This window comes from Babylonia areolata, chromosome 6 (assembly GCF_041734735.1).
Source record: "Babylonia areolata isolate BAREFJ2019XMU chromosome 6, ASM4173473v1, whole genome shotgun sequence".
Classification (NCBI taxonomy): Eukaryota; Metazoa; Mollusca; class Gastropoda; order Neogastropoda; family Buccinidae; genus Babylonia; species Babylonia areolata.
Genome location: NC_134881.1, coordinates 17,272,554 through 17,289,546, shown reverse-complemented (window position 1 = coordinate 17,289,546; position 16,993 = coordinate 17,272,554). Strand labels below are relative to the sequence as shown.

At 44.2% G+C, this 16,993-nt stretch overlaps 2 protein-coding genes across 13 annotated transcripts in view; one reads left to right on the top strand and one right to left on the bottom strand.

Annotated features, from left to right (window-relative positions):
• LOC143282797 (phosphatidylinositol-binding clathrin assembly protein-like) overlaps nt 1-2,308 on the bottom strand; it is a 63,771-nt gene extending 61,463 nt beyond the window's left edge. For all 10 annotated transcript variants that reach the window (XM_076588566.1, XM_076588569.1, XM_076588571.1 and 7 more), the window contains exon 1: nt 2,048-2,308. In XM_076588566.1, coding sequence (XP_076444681.1) covers nt 2,048-2,177 — 130 coding nt within the window. In that variant the 5' untranslated portion in view covers nt 2,178-2,308. The remainder of the gene's footprint in view (nt 1-2,047) is intronic.
• A 14,444-nt stretch (nt 2,309-16,752) lies between these two features.
• Nucleotides 16,753-16,993, top strand: part of LOC143282796 (uncharacterized) — a 28,977-nt gene continuing 28,736 nt past the window's right edge. For all 3 annotated transcript variants that reach the window (XM_076588565.1, XM_076588563.1, XM_076588562.1), the window contains exon 1: nt 16,753-16,849. The gene's annotated coding sequence lies outside the window, so the exon portion shown is untranslated. The remainder of the gene's footprint in view (nt 16,850-16,993) is intronic.

Below are 16,993 nucleotides of genomic sequence, written 5' to 3'. Positions count from 1 at the left end.
TCGATTTTTAAATCTTTTAACCACTTTCTTTTGGGGGATGGTGGGGTGAGGGTGGGGGATTAAAAAGATTAAACTAGAGTTCTTTTGTAAAAAAAAAAAAAAAAAATAATATATATATATATGTAGGAAAGATGTCCACAGTATTGATCCAGGTGTCAGTTGGCTTTTTGCCAAAAATGTTATCAAGACAGAGGAAGCCATTCACCTGGATTGATCTGATTCTGGAGTATCAGTATCACAGGGACAGTCTCATTTTTATACTCTCTTAGCTGTTTAATATCCTGTCTCTCTTGTGAAATATTGTGGTTGATGCTGAGACTGGTGATGTAAACTGACTTTGTGCCTGATGTGGAATCTCTCCCTTGGTCTCTCTCTCTCTCTCCAGTCTCTCCCAGTGATGCTTTTTAAAGCAATCTTTTTTCTTCTTCTTCTTCTTCTTTCTTTATTCCTCTCCACCCCCACATCCCCTCCCCCCACCTTTTTTTGACATGATCAAACTGGGCACAACACATGACCTGATGATGGCATAAAACCCAAAGCTTTGAAATTTTAAATAGTTACCATCTTAGTATCTGACAGACAGCAGTATCATGTAGACAAATGACATTGAATGAAGTGATTAATGGCTTCTGGATTAAAATTTCATATGGAAAACAGGATTATCCAACCACCATTCAAATGAATTTTATAAAAGAGATTATTCAAGGCTCTCACTCACCATTACTCATAAACTGATTCACACATTCAGCGGAGTTCACACTTTCATAAAATAATTCATTAGAGGGTCAAAAATCAATAAATGTACTCAATAATAATGAGACAAAAAGTAAATCTGAAGAAGCATCCAATGAGACATGGTATTCTGCGCCAATCTAGTGCCACAACACCAACCTAAAACCATCTTCAGAATAATGATCTAGATTCTGGACACTGCCCATTATCTTTACAAACATTTCCAATTCTTCAAGAAAATTCCATTACACTACTATCCTAGTCACCACAACAAACAGTCTTCAACCAATTCAAGTTCTAAATCATACGATACATTCAATTCTAAAACATATGTTGCAGAATAAGCAATTCAAATTCATTATATTTGTTTGAAGATTATTTTATGTCATAGTCACAGCACTCTGGCAGAAGCCTTTCTTTCCTTTGTTTATCAATTCTGACAATCAAGAATATGCTCTATTCCAAAGACGTCTTCATAAATAAATAAATAAATAAATAAATAAAAACAATGTTTACTAAAATGGTGCAGACAGTGACTAACACAGGTGCACAAAAGCTTAAAGCATCATTATCATATCAAAGGTTTAAATATCATCTCCAACTTATCAAACTGATACTCAGAGTCAGAAGTATATTTTTGATTACAGTACAGATGATAGAAAATTCATATATTATATCTGTTATCACTGTGTTATCAGTGCCGGAGACAACAAAAGCCAAATCATTCAAGCAGACTGGCTTAATCAGACAACCATTGCACATTGTTGTGTGTGTGTGTTTGGGTGCGAATGTGTATGTGCATACACATGTGTCTTTGAGGCTGTGTGCCTGTTACTCTGTGTCAGTGTGTGTGTGTGTGTGTGTGTGTGTGTGTGTGTGTGTGGGTGCGCGCGCGCGCGCGCTTGTGCTTCCAATCCATTGTGCAGTTTCTATAACCATTGTAATTTGATTTGTTCAAGATTACTGTACATAGTACTTGTGCTCCAGATACTATTTTAAATAATTTGCGACCCGCACATGTTCCGGTTGATCAAAAAGAAAATTCACCGTAATAAAAGCTAGCGGCAGCGCGTACGTGCGCACCAACAACGCACTAGCATACCCACGTACACAGACTACGTACACGAGACCACATACACAATTAAAAAATAAAACCCGTTAACTTCATAAGTTAATAACAGTGTTCTTTGCGCATCATGTGCAAAGAAGTTACCACAGAACGACAATATAAAAGACATATTCTAAAGTAATTTAAACGGCAATGGGCGTGAGTCAACAAGTTGGTGGGCGTGTACAGGGTGACGACAATACTCACAGTCCAGATGTTTTTTCTTTGGCCCAATGATTTCTTCTGTCGTCGCCTTGCAGACCGATTTTGCTAAGCCTTGGCCAGCAATACTGTGTTTGGCCGCAGCAACGCGGTCCATGATGCTTTGGCCCGACATTTTTTTTATGCTCCGTGGAACTCAGCTATCCACAGACAAGGACGGGCCACCAGTGCGACCCAAAACACCTTGACACTCACTGTCACCGATGCACGGGAAGGGGGTGGTTATCAGGGGCCCACAGACCAATATGGCGGTGATGAAATGAGAAGAGAATGTCACGTGATAAAGGGGTCGTTCGTTTTCTTCTCGTGTATTTTCTGTTTTTCAATTTTCTCTCAATGTGTATGGAAACGATTATCAGATTAACGCATTAAAATCGAAAGTTTTAACTTTCGAAAGTACACTCTATCAAATATAATACATGATGGTTTTTCAGTTAAGGCTTACAAATTACTTCCAATATATGAATGTCATTATGCATCGTCTGCTACGAATTGACCTTCCACTTTCGTCGCACATGACCTGCATAAAAGACACTTTTTCTTGTCAGCAGCGCTGTTGTTTATCATACAATGCTGTAATGTTTGTTTATTGTCGAAATAAACAAAAATGCGTTATACTGTTATCCAGGATGAGTGGAATGCAATGTTTTTTCTTTCAACTGACATGATGTCGGTTTCGGTTGGAGGTGATGACCCGGCCGTTTGTGGCGCATAAGTGCGGCCCTAAAATCGATCTTTCATAATTACGGACAAAACAGACATGCACTAGTTTTCGAAATGACTGGTTTTCTTATATCCATATGACTATCCCATAGTGCGCAAATCAAAGACCATGTCGACTAACCAGTCCGCGCTGTGACTGATGGCGACATTTCAAAATAAGATGGTAAAACCATGACAATAATACAGTTTATTTGCTACATACATATTGTCCTTTTCTTCTTCTTCTTATTTGCTATATATCTGTTGTCCCCTTTTTGTTTCTCTCTCTCTCTCTCTCTCTCTCTCTCTCTGGGTCTCCCTCTGTGCCCGGACTGAGGCTTCAGTGTTAAAGTGCAGTTAATTGTGGGTCCGAGTCGTGGTATACTAGTAGGTACACATGCATTGATGATGACTATGGTACACATGTGGATACGTACCAGCCCAATATCACCATATAACACCAATGTTTTTTTTTTTCCATATTACCATAAATATAACACCAATAATTTTTCCTCTTAAAAATATACTGTATAGCAGTTTATATGTGAACACCGACCGCTAAACATTAGCCTCGGTAATACTGAATGTTGCCGGCGTCAACTTTTTGTGTGTGTGTGTCTGAAAATACACAATGTCAGTGATAGTTGTCAGTTGCGGGGCCGCGGGACAAGCGGCTATAGTTTGCGCCGGTGCATTTGACAATTACTGTGACACTCAGTCGACACTCACATAAAAAAAACCTGGCTGTCAGTCACCACAGCCACTGTGCGGCTAGATATAAGAGCTATTTAGCTCGGCCGGCAGAGTTGTTTATTATCATTATTATTAATATTATCATTATCATGACTATCATCATCATCGTCGACGTCATTATTACTGATTATTACTGTATTATTATTATTATTATTAAAGTTATCATCATTATCATCATCATATTCATCATCATTATTATTATTATTGTTGTTGTCATCATCATCACTGCATTACTGACCACGACTGCAACTATAATTATGTTTGCCGCGGCAATATCCAAGCATATACAATCACTCACTCGGTGAACTGAACTAGTTTCTATATGCAGCAAATTGATGAACTGACTTTCTCAACCGACCTGTGAAATGCGTCGTCACGTTAACATCCGTGCTGACAATGGTGTCTGTCAGTGAATGAAAAAGTCACACGCACATGTGCAGCGCCGGCAGATTGTAACCACATCAGTGATCTAGGATTGAGAACCGTTGCTACATGAAACGATTCAACCGGCACAAAATACAGAGTTTACAGCCCGGTATTTGTTTATCTGCTGTTTAAAACGTGACACTCTGCATGAACCTATCTCATATACATATGTGTGTGTGTGTGTGTGTGTGTGTGTGTGTGTGTGTGCCAGTGTGTGTGTGTGTGTGGGGGGGGGGGGTAGTGTGTGTGTACTGATGTGTGTAATATATAGTACCGTATATACATATATATATATATCAGTGTGTGTGTGTGTGTGTGTGTGTGTGTGTGAGTGAGTGAGTGCACATGCCGTATTTATATAGTGTGCTCGCGGTGTGCAGCAGTGTCAGTGCAACTGGTGATTCATAATCAGGGTACTATCGGGTAGGTATGCCTAATTGCGAATGGTCCAGTCGAAGCGAGCAGCTCAATGTGTGTACCGCTGTAAAGATAACATGTCGTACGACCGTCAAACGTAGTTCTTTTGTTTTTGAAGGGTTTCTCTGACTGGTTGCACCAGAAAAAGTTCACCTGCTCATTCTCAGTTTCAACGTTTTGTCGACGTTTGAAATAGCAAGGGTGCCTGATGGTAAATGCGAACGGGCACGTCTAATTGCGAACGACTGATGGCTTTGGGTACATGTTGACAATTAAAACAGAAGCAGGTCTTTAACTCATTAGACATAACATATTATTGGAACATCGCACCAGACTGCTATATTGTTGGTTTTGATCACATTTGCACACACTGAAACACACAGACAGACCGCACACAAATACACCCTTTTGAGCCGGAGTGCTCAGCGACTGTGCGGCATCGTTTGCAAATAGACTCACGACGTCAAAATATCCCATGGTCGAAAAGCAAACGACACTGTTTTACAGATTCCTGTCAAAACTGACGTTCTGGTCTGTCGGTCACCAACATGCTTTCTTAAATTTTCTCGTAATGCGCATTCAACATATCCGATCAAATAAACTATTTTCATCTGTGTCAAAGTTCAACTTATGTAACTTGCTTCCCTTGATTTTTTTAGGATTTTGACAGAGCACGTTGTACCTTGGTCGGCAGTGGTGCGCAAAGAGAAGAAAGAATGAGGACGTATCCAGAAACAGCTGATATTTGACTGGTTCTTGGAAGCTATGGATATTCATTAAGATATCAGAAAATGGTCGAAGCAGACGTTGAATTATGAAATGCAACCGTTAAGAACGCTTCGAAGTGGGGCGGTATACGAATCGTTCGTAGTTACACGCTGTTCGCAATACCCATGCCTACCCTATATATAAGGTAGACCTAATTGCCAACAGCGTGTAGGTATAGCTTCATTGCGAACGGTTTGAAGCGTTCACACGACACGTTTCACGATTTAACATCTGCTTCGACTCACCTCGTTGGGATGCCTTAATGAATCTTCAGTTCCACTGAAGAACCCGTCACCAGTCAAACATCAGCTATTCCTGCGTTCTTGGTCTTCTCTTCGCGTACCACCGCCGACCAAGATCACAAACATGCTCTCAAAATCCTCAGTAAAATCAAGGGAAGCAAATAGTATGTCTTCAGTTGAAGACAGATGGGAAGAACTGTAGGCTACACCAGATTCCTATTGGTCTGTCCAGGCTGTGTATGATAGTGTAGGCCTACGTATTTATTTCAAATTGTACTTTTGTTTTTAACTCAAGGTGCCACATTTTATAACCGATATGTATGTATATATGATTAGCCTATTTGTATCTGGTAAATTATATGTGACCATAATTATGACGGTGATTAGGCCTACATGTGCCGTGTTCTTACGTCAGTTTGGGGAACGGTGCTACACCAGAATCTAGTAAGTATACATGTGTGTATATACCGCATATCATAAACATGTCTTTGCACATGTTACTTTTAAACTGAGTAGTTGATGGTAATGGGCGTATCTTATATTTCGTGTACTTCCCTTCATCTGTGTGCATATGCACGTTGTGTGTGATTGCACTACAGCGTTGTTGACTGATTATCTTTCCGTCAACTATGATTTGCCCTGGTGGTTAACTGATGTTGATCCTCTTTCACTGAATTTGTTAATTGATGTAATAATTTGGTATCTATAGGATGCATAATTAATATGTCGCCCTTGTTAGCAAATGTGTCAAGACTGTCTGTTTTAGATATAATATTCTTGTATCTTGTATATAGGCTGAATGACTGAGCAGGTGAACATAATTGGAGTTAGTTAACCGGGCACGCAGAAGTAATTCATACTTCTACAGCTGATTCGTTGTTGTTGGGTTTTTGTGTGTGTGTGTTTTTGTTTTTGTTTTTTTGTTTTGTTTTTTATATAGGGTCGACATGAGTTGAGACCAAGAGTGCTGGATAACAAACAAACACAAAAAAACAACAGCACAAAAAAACAAACCAACAAACAAACAAACACAAACAAAAAAACAAACAAAAAAACTACGCTCATGCACTGGCACTCGTATGTACGTGTGGAGTTGTTCGTTGTTTTGCGCGAGACGATTTGCAGTTGTTTCCCTTCTCAAGTTGGTCAGTCATTTCGGCCGGCGAGTGCTGTATTTCATTTCAGTATTCGGTGTGGTATCGCTCCATGCATCTATAAAACTGGAGGAACATGTAGTTTGATTCATTCTGTTTCTGATAACACATGATACGCTGAGGTAAGACGCTGTGAGGACTAGTTTTGTTCTCTTGCCACGTTTCAAGTTTGGCCAGGCCTCCCGTTTGGTAGTTTTCTCCGCCCGTTTCGCGACATGGTACAGACGATCAATCGATTACATTTAAGAACAAAAATGTGCAATGCATTTCTGTACAGACGCCAATATTATGTTTTAAGAAATGAGTAAGATTTTGTATGAGTACAGAACACGCGCGCATCAGTGCAGCCGAAGTGCGAGTGCCGGAGTGCGCACGTGTGCACGTGCACTGATTTGTGACTACTATTTACTGACAACTGCATGTGTGTGTGTGTGTGTGTGTGTGTTCGAAACTTTCAAATTCAGTCAAAGGAACATTGTACAAATGAGTAGAATACTTATACAGAAATTATTTATTCCTTAATATTAGTGTGTCCAGTGTGCACGCGTGCCTTTGCCGCAATGTGTGAGTGTCGAAGTGCGTCTGCGACTCGGGTGGGTGGATGTGTGAGTGTCTTTATGTGTGCACGTGGCTCACTAAAGTGCCGCAGCTTGTCGCTGTCCTTCGTGCACCGTCAGTGCTACAGTCAGTCATGCATGCACGCTGACTGGTGTGTGCGGCTGTGCGTGCGCACGGCAAATGCGCGTGTGCGTAGACGGTGTGTGAGTGTGTGTGAATGTATATGTGTACACGCGCGCTTGTGTGTGAATGTGTGTGTTTGTGTGTATGTGTGTGTGTCATTGTGTGCGCCACAGTATGTGTGTGTGTTACTGAGTGTGTGTGTCTGTGCGCGCGCGAGCACGCGCGCCGGCCACGGAATATGTGTGTGAGCCACCGTCGGAATGTGTGTGTGTGTGTGTGTGTGTGGTGTGTCAGTGTGTGTGTGAGTGAGTGACAAGAAACTTTAGGGAGAGCTGGACAGTACAAGGTCTTCAGAGAAGAAGCCCCCCTCAGTCAAGTGTTTAGGCCCTTAACTCCTTACACTCTAAGGGGGCCAGGCCACACCCAGGTCATGACTCCTGGATGCCCTTTATTGCCACCTTTTCTTCCTTTTTTTTTTCTTTCCTGGTACTCAGCAGGTTCGAACCCGCGCTTCTATGGTGGTTGCCACTTCAGGACTGTCACCTTTTCTGGGGCAGAGGTTTTAACCACTGAGCCATTGTACACCTAGTTTGAGTAGGGAAATTTAATCCTTATGAAGTTTACTTTCATTCCTCCTCGACCAGATCCAGCTGGAACTCTTTTCTGTTGCTTCTGCCATTGCCTTGAGAGCCCATGTCCTCTCTCTGCCAGAAATCGACACCTGTTTCATGAGGCTGTAGGCAGATGCGCCCACAAACCCTCTTGTACCAATCTCCATGGTGAGGACTTTGGCTTGGAAGCCAGATTCTGGACTCTTTTATCATCCTCTTCCTTCTTGATCTCATGTATGATCATGTCTCGTTTTGCTTTCCCCCTTGCCTTGGACCCCCATTCCACCTTTGTTGATCACAGGCCTTGTCTGTTGGTTTGGATGTGTCCTATTATTTCCTTCATCTTAAGGCTTTCTTTCGCTGCGCTGACTGCCTCCCTGACTTTCCATTTTCTGCCAGTCTTCAGCTTGGGTTGACTGGATCTCACAATACCGTCACCTGAGTCTTCGAGCCTCAGCTTTGCTTGGCGACAGTAGAGTGCCACGTCAGTGAGACCAGGTGAGACACCAAGCCATTTGCGTGTGTACTTGTTGATCTTTGCCTCAATCGACTCGACTGTGCTACAGCTGATGTCATATAACAGGAGAGGCAACAGGAGGTTTGGTATCAGCATGGACTGTAGGCGCCACACTTTGCATTTGCCAGGAATGCCACACTGGTCTATGATATGCAGGCCTTCTGCTGTTTGCTTGGTTTCCTTTCCTCTTTTTGTGTCTTTCATGGACTCATCATAACATCTTCCAAGGCTCTTGACTGGCTCATCTGACACCATTGGAATGGCTTGGTTGGCTACAGTGAATGTGACCGTTTCAGCTACCTTTCCTTTACGCAGTGAGAGGCTCCGTGATTTCTTTGGTTTGAAGTTCATCCTGGCTGAGGCAACTAGCTCTTTCAGCCACTTCAATATTTCACGGGTGTCATCCTCTTTTGTTGACGGAAAAGACTGTTGTGTCATCCATGAAGGCTTTCAAAGGAGGTATCTGGTATCCGTTACCGAGGTCGGCTTGATCCGTTCCCTTCATGGAGGCCTTCAAGATCACTTCCATTGCCAGCATGAACAGGATTGGAGAACTTGCACAGCCCGTGGCTATGCCCACTTCCAGATTGATACAATCTGTCGTGTATTCCTTGGTGGTGAACTGCATTGAGAAGCCATGGAAGTACTTCTTCAGCATTTCCCTGATGTTGGTACATGGTGCATCTCAAGAGCCAGTTGGATCATCTCATGAGGAACTGACCCGTACGCATTTGCCAGATCCAGCCATACCACGTCAAGGATATTTTTCTCTGCCTCTGCTCTTTGGATTGCATCCCAAATTATTGTGGCATGTTCTACACAGCCAGGAACTCCTGGGATGCCACCTTTCTGGACTGACACATCCAGGTACTCATTTTCTGTGAAGTATTTTGTCAGTCTTGCAGCCATGACAGAGAAGAAGATTTTTCCTTTGACATTCAGGAGCAATATTGGTCTGAACTGGCTGATGGCACTTGAGTTCTGTTCTTTCGGGATGTACGCGCCATCAGTTTCAGTTTCAGTTTCAGTAGCTCAAGGAGGCGTCACTGCGTTCGGACAAAACCATATACGCTACACCACATCTGCCAAGCAGATGCCTGACCAGCAGCGTAACCCAACGCGCTTAGTCAGGCCTTGAGAAAAACAAAAGAACAAAAAAAAAAAACAACAAAAAAAACACACACACACAAAAAACGGGGGAATAAATAATAGATAAGCTTGCATAAATAAATAAATAATAATTATAATATAGAAAAAGGTAGTAGTTATAATATTAGTAATACTAATAAAATGATAATAATAAAACATAAATAAATAAATGAGACAACAATGGTGATAAATAAGCGAATAAATGTAAAATATGAAGACACACATTCACACATACACCCACACATGCATAACAGAAATGCACGAAACATGCAGTTTCACATATATGAAAGCACAGTCAAATGCATATAAACGTACATGAGCTCCAACACACACACACACACACACACACACACACACATTACCGTGCACCTCCTCTAGCCCCCTCCTCCACACACTCATTTCAAGTCTAAGTATCGCAGCTTCCACGGCACACACACACACACACACACACACACACACACACACACACACACACACACACAAACACACACTCACAGAGATGAACACTTACTTGTACAAGCACATATGAAAGCACGGTCAAATACATATAAACGTACATGAGCTCCAACACACACACACACACATTACCTTGCACCTCCTCTACCCCCTCCTCCACACACTCATTTCTAGTCTACGTATCGCAGCTTCCACGGCACACACACACACACACACACACACAAACACACACTCACAGAGATGAACACTTACTTGTACAAGCACACACACATACGCCCATATCTCCCACCCCCAACCCCACACACGTACATACAAAGATATATATATATATATATATATATCACCTTCACCTTCACCTCTCCCGTAGTCTGGGTTCAGACCGTTGGGGCACCGCTGCTGACCTGGCCACCACCCCTCTCCACTCTTCACGGTTTTCTGATTTCCTCAGGGCGTCACCGAGCGTCAAGCCTGTCCAACCCCGGATGTTGTCTTCCCATCTCTTCCTCTGCCGTCCTCTCCTTCTGCCTCCTTGTACGGTGCCTTGCAGGAACGTTTTGGCAAGACCAGATGATCGGGAGATGTGTCCATACCACCTAAGTTTGCGTTTTTTCACTATGGACAGAAGGTCTTCGTAGGGTCCAATACTTTGCTTGATTCTGTTCTTCACTTCCGTGTTAGTGATGTGGTCTCTGTAGGAGATGCCAAGTAGTCTACGAAAGCATCTCATCTCGACAGCTTGGATTCTTCTCTCGATGTCCGCAGTCAGGGTCCAAGTCTCGCAGGCGTAGAGCAATATTGAAATAACCAGGGAACGCATCAGTCTGATTTTTGAGCTGAGAGCGATGTTTTTGTTGTTCCAGATGGTGTTCAGCTTGTTGAGTGCCATTGTTGTTTGGGCAATTCTCGAGAGTACTTCTGGTTTAGATCCTTCATCTGACACGATTGCTCCCAGATATTTGAAGCTGTGGACTGTTTTAAGCTTTTCGTCGTTGACTTTGATGTCAATGCTGATGCCGTTGGTGTTGTTAGTCATCAGTTTGGTTTTCTCCGCACTGATTTGCATTCCATACGATGTGGAGGCTTTGTCTAGATGTTTGACCAGGCTTGCCAGTTCTTCTTCTTTTCCAGCCAGTCCATCAATGTCGTCGGCAAAACGTAGGTTTGTGATTGTTCTGCCGCCTATGCTGACTGTTCCTACATGCTCTTCCAGTGCGTCAGCCATTATTCTTTCTAAGAAGATGTTGAAGAGTGTTGGGGAGAGTAGACAGCCTTGTCTCACTCCAACTGTGGTTCTGAACCAGTCCCCGATGCTATTGTTGAGGTAGACGGCGCTGGTGGCTTTGTCATAGAGGTGCTGTATCAGTCTGATCAGGTTGGCGTTGATGTTGTACAGATTCATGGTAGCCCACAAAGCTGCATGCCAGACCCTGTCAAATGCCTTCTTAAAATCAATGAAGACGTGGTAGAGGTCTTGTTGGTGTTGATGGTACCTCTCACATAGCAACCTCAAGTTGAAGATTTGTTCAGTTGTGCTCCTTCCTGGTCTGAAACCTGCCTGTTCTTCAGCAATGATGTTTTCTGCTTGTGGTTTCAGTCTGTTAAGCAGGATCTTCAACATGACTTTGCTGGGATGACTAATCAGGCTGATGGTGCGGTAGTTTTGACACTGCTGGAGATTGCCCTTTTTGGGGAGGGTGATGATCAGTGATTGTGTCCACGGTGTGGGCCATTCCCCTGTTTGCCAGATCTTGTTGCAGATTTTCAGTAGCACATCTATCATAACTTCACCCCCTGCTTGGACCAGTTCTGATGGGATGTTGTCCACTCCTGCCGATTTCCCTTTTTTCAGCGATGCTATTGCTGCCTCTATTTCTTCACGGAGTATGGGGTGATTACTGTTATCAGTGGCTGGTGGAACATTCAGTATTGCTGGATCACCTGTGGTCTGTATGTTGTATAGCTCTGAGCAGTATTCTGTCCATCGCTTTAGGATGTCTTGTTCTTCTGTTAGACATTTTCCATCCTTGGTCTGGATGTTGGACATAGTTCTACCTTGCCTTGTGTTGGTAAGTTCTTTCACAACTTGGTAGGCTTTCTTGCTGTTGTTTCTTGTCAGGTTTTCCTCTATGTCCTGGCATTTTCCTTCAATCCAATTCTCCCTTGCCTTCTTCATGCTTCTCTTGATTTCGGTGTTAACTGCTTTGTACTGTTTTGCCCCTTCTTCTTCATTCTTTTTCTTTTTCAGGTCTCTACGTTTGTCACACAGCTGTAGGATGTCGTCCGTGACCCAGGGCTTCTTTTTGATGCGTTGTTTTCCAAGAGTTGTTTGGGCTGTTTCAGTCACAGCTGCGTTGAAGTCGCTTACGAGTGTATCCAGGTCGGCGTCATCTGCATCGAGAGTGATGAGTGGCGCGAATTTCCCACCAATCATGGCTTGGAATGCCTCTTGTACTTCAGGATCTTTCAATTTTTCCAGGTCGAACTTCAGTCTTGAGAAGCTTTGTTTCCTTGTTTTCTTCAGTTGGAGTTTGAAGGTCATCATTACCAAGTCGTGGTCACTTGCAATGTCAGCTCCTGGGAAACTTCTTGTCTTGGCAATGTTCACGCTAGACTGGAAACGCTTCTTTACCATGATGTAGTCTATTTGGTTGTGGTGATCTCCTCCAGGGCTGTGCCATGTCCATCTTCTGGATGCTTTGTGTGGTCCAAATGTGTTTGTTATCTTCAGGTTGTTGAAGCAGGCAAATTCCAGGAGTCTCAAACCTCTTTCATTTGTAGCGTTGTTACCATATCGTCCACATGTGCCCTTCCAGGTGTTGTAGGAGTCTTCTCCGATCTTGGCGTTCCAGTCACCTTGTACTACTATGATGTCTTTCTTTGGTGTCTTATCAAGGGTTTCTTGTAGTTGTTCGTAGAACTCCTCAACTTCATCATCGCTGTGATCAGATGTTGGAGCATATGCTTGTATGATGGTGATGTTGAATGGGGATGCCCTCAGGCGGATGGTAGTGAGCCTGCTGGATATTGGTCGGCAGCCCATGACAGTGTTAACAATGTCTTTGTGGATCAGGAACCCTACTCCATGTTCGTGTTTGTCCTCTCTACCACTGTAAAATAGTCTGTGGCCTTTAAGTGTGGGTATTTCACCGATGTTTTTCCATCGTGTTTCACAGAGTCCTAGGATGTGCCAGCGATATTTGTTCATTGCATGTGTCAGTTCTTCCAATTTTCCTGGCGTCCTTAGTGTTCTGACATTCCACGTGCCAATAGAGATGTTGTTCCTGGCCCGGAGCTTGTTGTTGTGTGGTCCACCAGTAGCACATTTGTCACCTCCACCCTGGTTTGCAATGGAAGGCGCGGTCCTTGTTGACCCGGGTGACGACCGAGCCGGTATGGGTTGAGTAGTGGTCGTCATTCATGCGGTGAGTCTTGGGCAGAAAAGCATGGCGGAGCCCATCCCTCTCCATGCTAGACTGGTCTAGCTGCGGCTTTCCTTGATTGGAGTGGCCGAGATCTAGTTTTGATATAGCGCCAGTTGCTCGCTCCCGTGCCGCGTCGGTTGAAACAACCTGCACCGTGTCCCCCTGAGGAAACACCCACATTAACGTGGCGAGAAGGTGCGACTACGGTATTCACCCTTTCTTAATAGAAGGAATATATACGTTCCAATATCCTGTTGCTCCCACAGTGTAGGCATGCATACACTCACATACCTCATCCTCTACCCCACCTCCCCCCGCACTCCCACCTCCCCTCACACACACACACAGACACACACACACACACACACACACACACACACACACACGTACACATATCTCTCCTGACACTTGTGTACACTTTCACTCTCGCGCATTCACAAACACACTCAAAAGCACAGACCCACACATACACACAAACACACACAGCCGCCACTGACTGGCCGCAAGAGGGATGGGAAAAGATCTCTGATGCCAAGAACGTGGCGTCTAGTGTGTTGCTCAGTCTATTGTATTTGGAAAGGCCCACAGAGACTCTGTTCCGTTTTGAAGAAATTTGCGCAATGTTGGTTTGGAAATGATGCCGATATTTGTTTGATTTGCAAAGCACCGTGCTCTACCTTTCATGTTAGACTTGCGGCCGCTCCCTCTCTCTGCTTCTATTTCTTTGAGGCGATCGATGGTGTGATGGCCTTGTACCTGTTCTTTTTGGTATTCTTTGACTTTTCTGAGGATTTCCGATTTTCCTAGATGTAGGCCGCTCGTTGGTGTTGCGTTACCAGCAAGTCTGTCAGCTCGCTCATTTCCCTTAACACCTGCATGTCCCGGGCAGTATGACCATGTGAGCTTTTTAATCTGAAAGTTGCGCATTGCGTTATGCCACTCTGGGCTTCCCATTCCGTTTTCAATTTTCTGTATGAGGTTCATTGAGTCGGTTAGAATCATGGCATGTTGGTTTCCGGGCGTATGGATGGACGATAGCCACTGGAGGGCATGTGTCACAGCTTCAACTTCCATCGTTAGGCTGGAGGTTGTGACTTTGTAGGCAGCATTCTCTTCCCAAATTGTTTTCAGCTATCATCTACTGGTCACTGATCTTCAGATTCCTCCATGCTGATCTTATTACTCTGTGGAGTCACTCAAGGACTCAGGACATTTTTTGTACAGCAGGTACGGTATTCTGTTTGGCCCTGGTTTTCTTGACCACTTTCTGTACTTCCTCAAGGGTTGGTAGTTTATCGCTGAACTTCTTCTGTAGTTTCCTGGGACTGATGATCCAAACCCTTGAGATCAAGTGGTTTCATGCTTTGCGGATCAGAATACGTTTTCCTGAGGTGCTGTTCAAGCGTTCCTTTGTCCGCTGTGAGTGTCCCTGATTTGGGCTGCTCGAACATTTTCCTGGCGAACTGAAAGGGGTCTCGAAAGAAGCAGTCTTGCGTCGTCTTCTTTTTGCTCCTTTTCCTCCTTGCTGATTCTGCTTTACTGAGGGCACTGCGCTTTGCTTTCAGGTCTTTCCAAAGCCTCTGTAGGCCCTGCTTCTCAAATTCTGAAGCTGTCCGTGAATTGTTTTCTCGAGCTTTCTTTTTGCATTTCTATTTCCCGTTGTCGCCTGGATTTTTGAGGAGGTGCTGTTGTCTTTGGTTCTTTCACTCCAGAGGTTTCCCTACAGGTTCCTTACATGATATCTACGTAGGTGGCTAACTTGTGTTCCAACTGAAGGTGCTCTTTCCTATCAGAGCATCAAGTTTTCTGGTCTAACTCTTCCCATTCCGTTTTTGCATTTGCAGGTGGCAAGCAGTTTCGTTTCTGGCGTTTGGCTTCAAGATCTTGTACACTGAAATGATTCATCTGATTTATCAGTGTGGATGTCCTCAGTTGGCACTGTGGTTTGAATCCTCACAGCCTTGGTTTTCTGACGTCTCATCTGCTGGTGCAGTGTGCTGCTGAGCATTCGTCAGATTCTTCATACAACCCTTTTTGATCCTGTGGATCGTCATGCCACGCTCAGTGGAGAATTACCGCTCACAGACACACGGGAATTCCATCAGTTCTGAAATCATAGTCCGTTTACCATGTCAGTGTGTGTTATGTGTCAGTGCCCCGGCAAAAGTGAGTCAAATTCAAGAGCCGGAACGTAGAAAGAGTAGACTTATCACTGTGTAGAAATTATTATTAAAAAACACACAAAAACAAACTAAAACAAAAACAAAAAACAAGAACATCAAAAACATGTGCCAAGAGGCCTTCCGGCGTGTGCACGGCATACGCCGGCGTGCATAACTGACGTCACGGTGCGTCTGCGCGGCGGATGGATGTATCACGGCAGTGTCCGTGTGTATGAGTGTGTGTCAGTGTGTGTGTGCGCGCGCGGGCGCGCGGCGTTTGTGCATCAGTGTTATCGAGTCGGTCCTTTTCATATTATGTATCACTCAACCATGGTCACATGTGTGTACGTGACGTGCCAGTATGTGTATGCGCCGTGTGTGTGTGTGTGTGTGTGTGTGTGTGTCCAGTCACGGTGTGTGTGTGTGTGTGTGTGTGTGTGTGACGGGGTGTGTGTGTGTGTGTGTGTGTGTGTGTGTGTGTGTGTGACGGTGTGTGTGTGTGTGTGTGTGTGAGTACCGATGTGTCTGCCCGGCATCGCGGTGTCGTCGTGTGGGTTTGTGTGTGAGTGCGCCACTTCACGGTTTGCCGGTCACAACCGTGTGTACTGTATGTGTGTGTGTGTCAGTGTGTGTCACAGTGCCGGTGTGTGTCACAGTGTGCGCGCGCGTGCGCGCAAGTGTGAATGAGCGTGCAGCACATTCCACTTCTCGTGCATGTGTGCCTGTGTGATTATAGGTGAAGGCCAAAAAGTGTGTTTGCTGCCCCGGCGGCGAATGGCAACATTGCGAAAGCCGGCGTGATACATCGCTGGGTTTGAGTGTTTTTATTTTGGCTCTGTATCTGGTCGCGCGGGCGAAGTGTGTCTCACAATGGATGTATGCTTGCCGTGTGCGCGTGGCCACTTGTGCGTGCGCGTGTGTGTGCAGATGTTGCACCTGCGGGTGTGGTTGAACTGAGTTTGAAACACTGAGATATAGAAACCGGGCGGGACAATTAATATTCCAGCGGAACAACCCATCACCAGGCATGATATGGCTATTTTATCAGGATGATGTATGATCATTTTTTTTGGTACATTTTGTACAAGCTGTAATTTTGAGAACCAAAGATGAAAAGCCTTGCATGTGGCCGCTGTGAATCAACATGCATATTAATGAGTTGACCTCACCACACCCCTCAGAGTAAAAATAATGATGCCTCCCGGTAAGGAAAAAAGATATGCACTTCCGGGGTCACGGTTGAGTATTTCTGGCCGTTACACTCGGGTTTGAGAGGTTTCAGACAATCCCCAAAATGTAGGATTGTCATTCGACAGTAACTCCAGACGTGAGTAGATCCATGTATTTCTTTCTTTGTTTTGTACTAAGTGAATACCTATGTAGGTTTGAAAATTTCAGTCCGTAGCTTGTTGCTTGTCGGTCAATCAGATCTAACGATCGAGAGAACTGACGGTGCCGTTTGCAGGCGTCA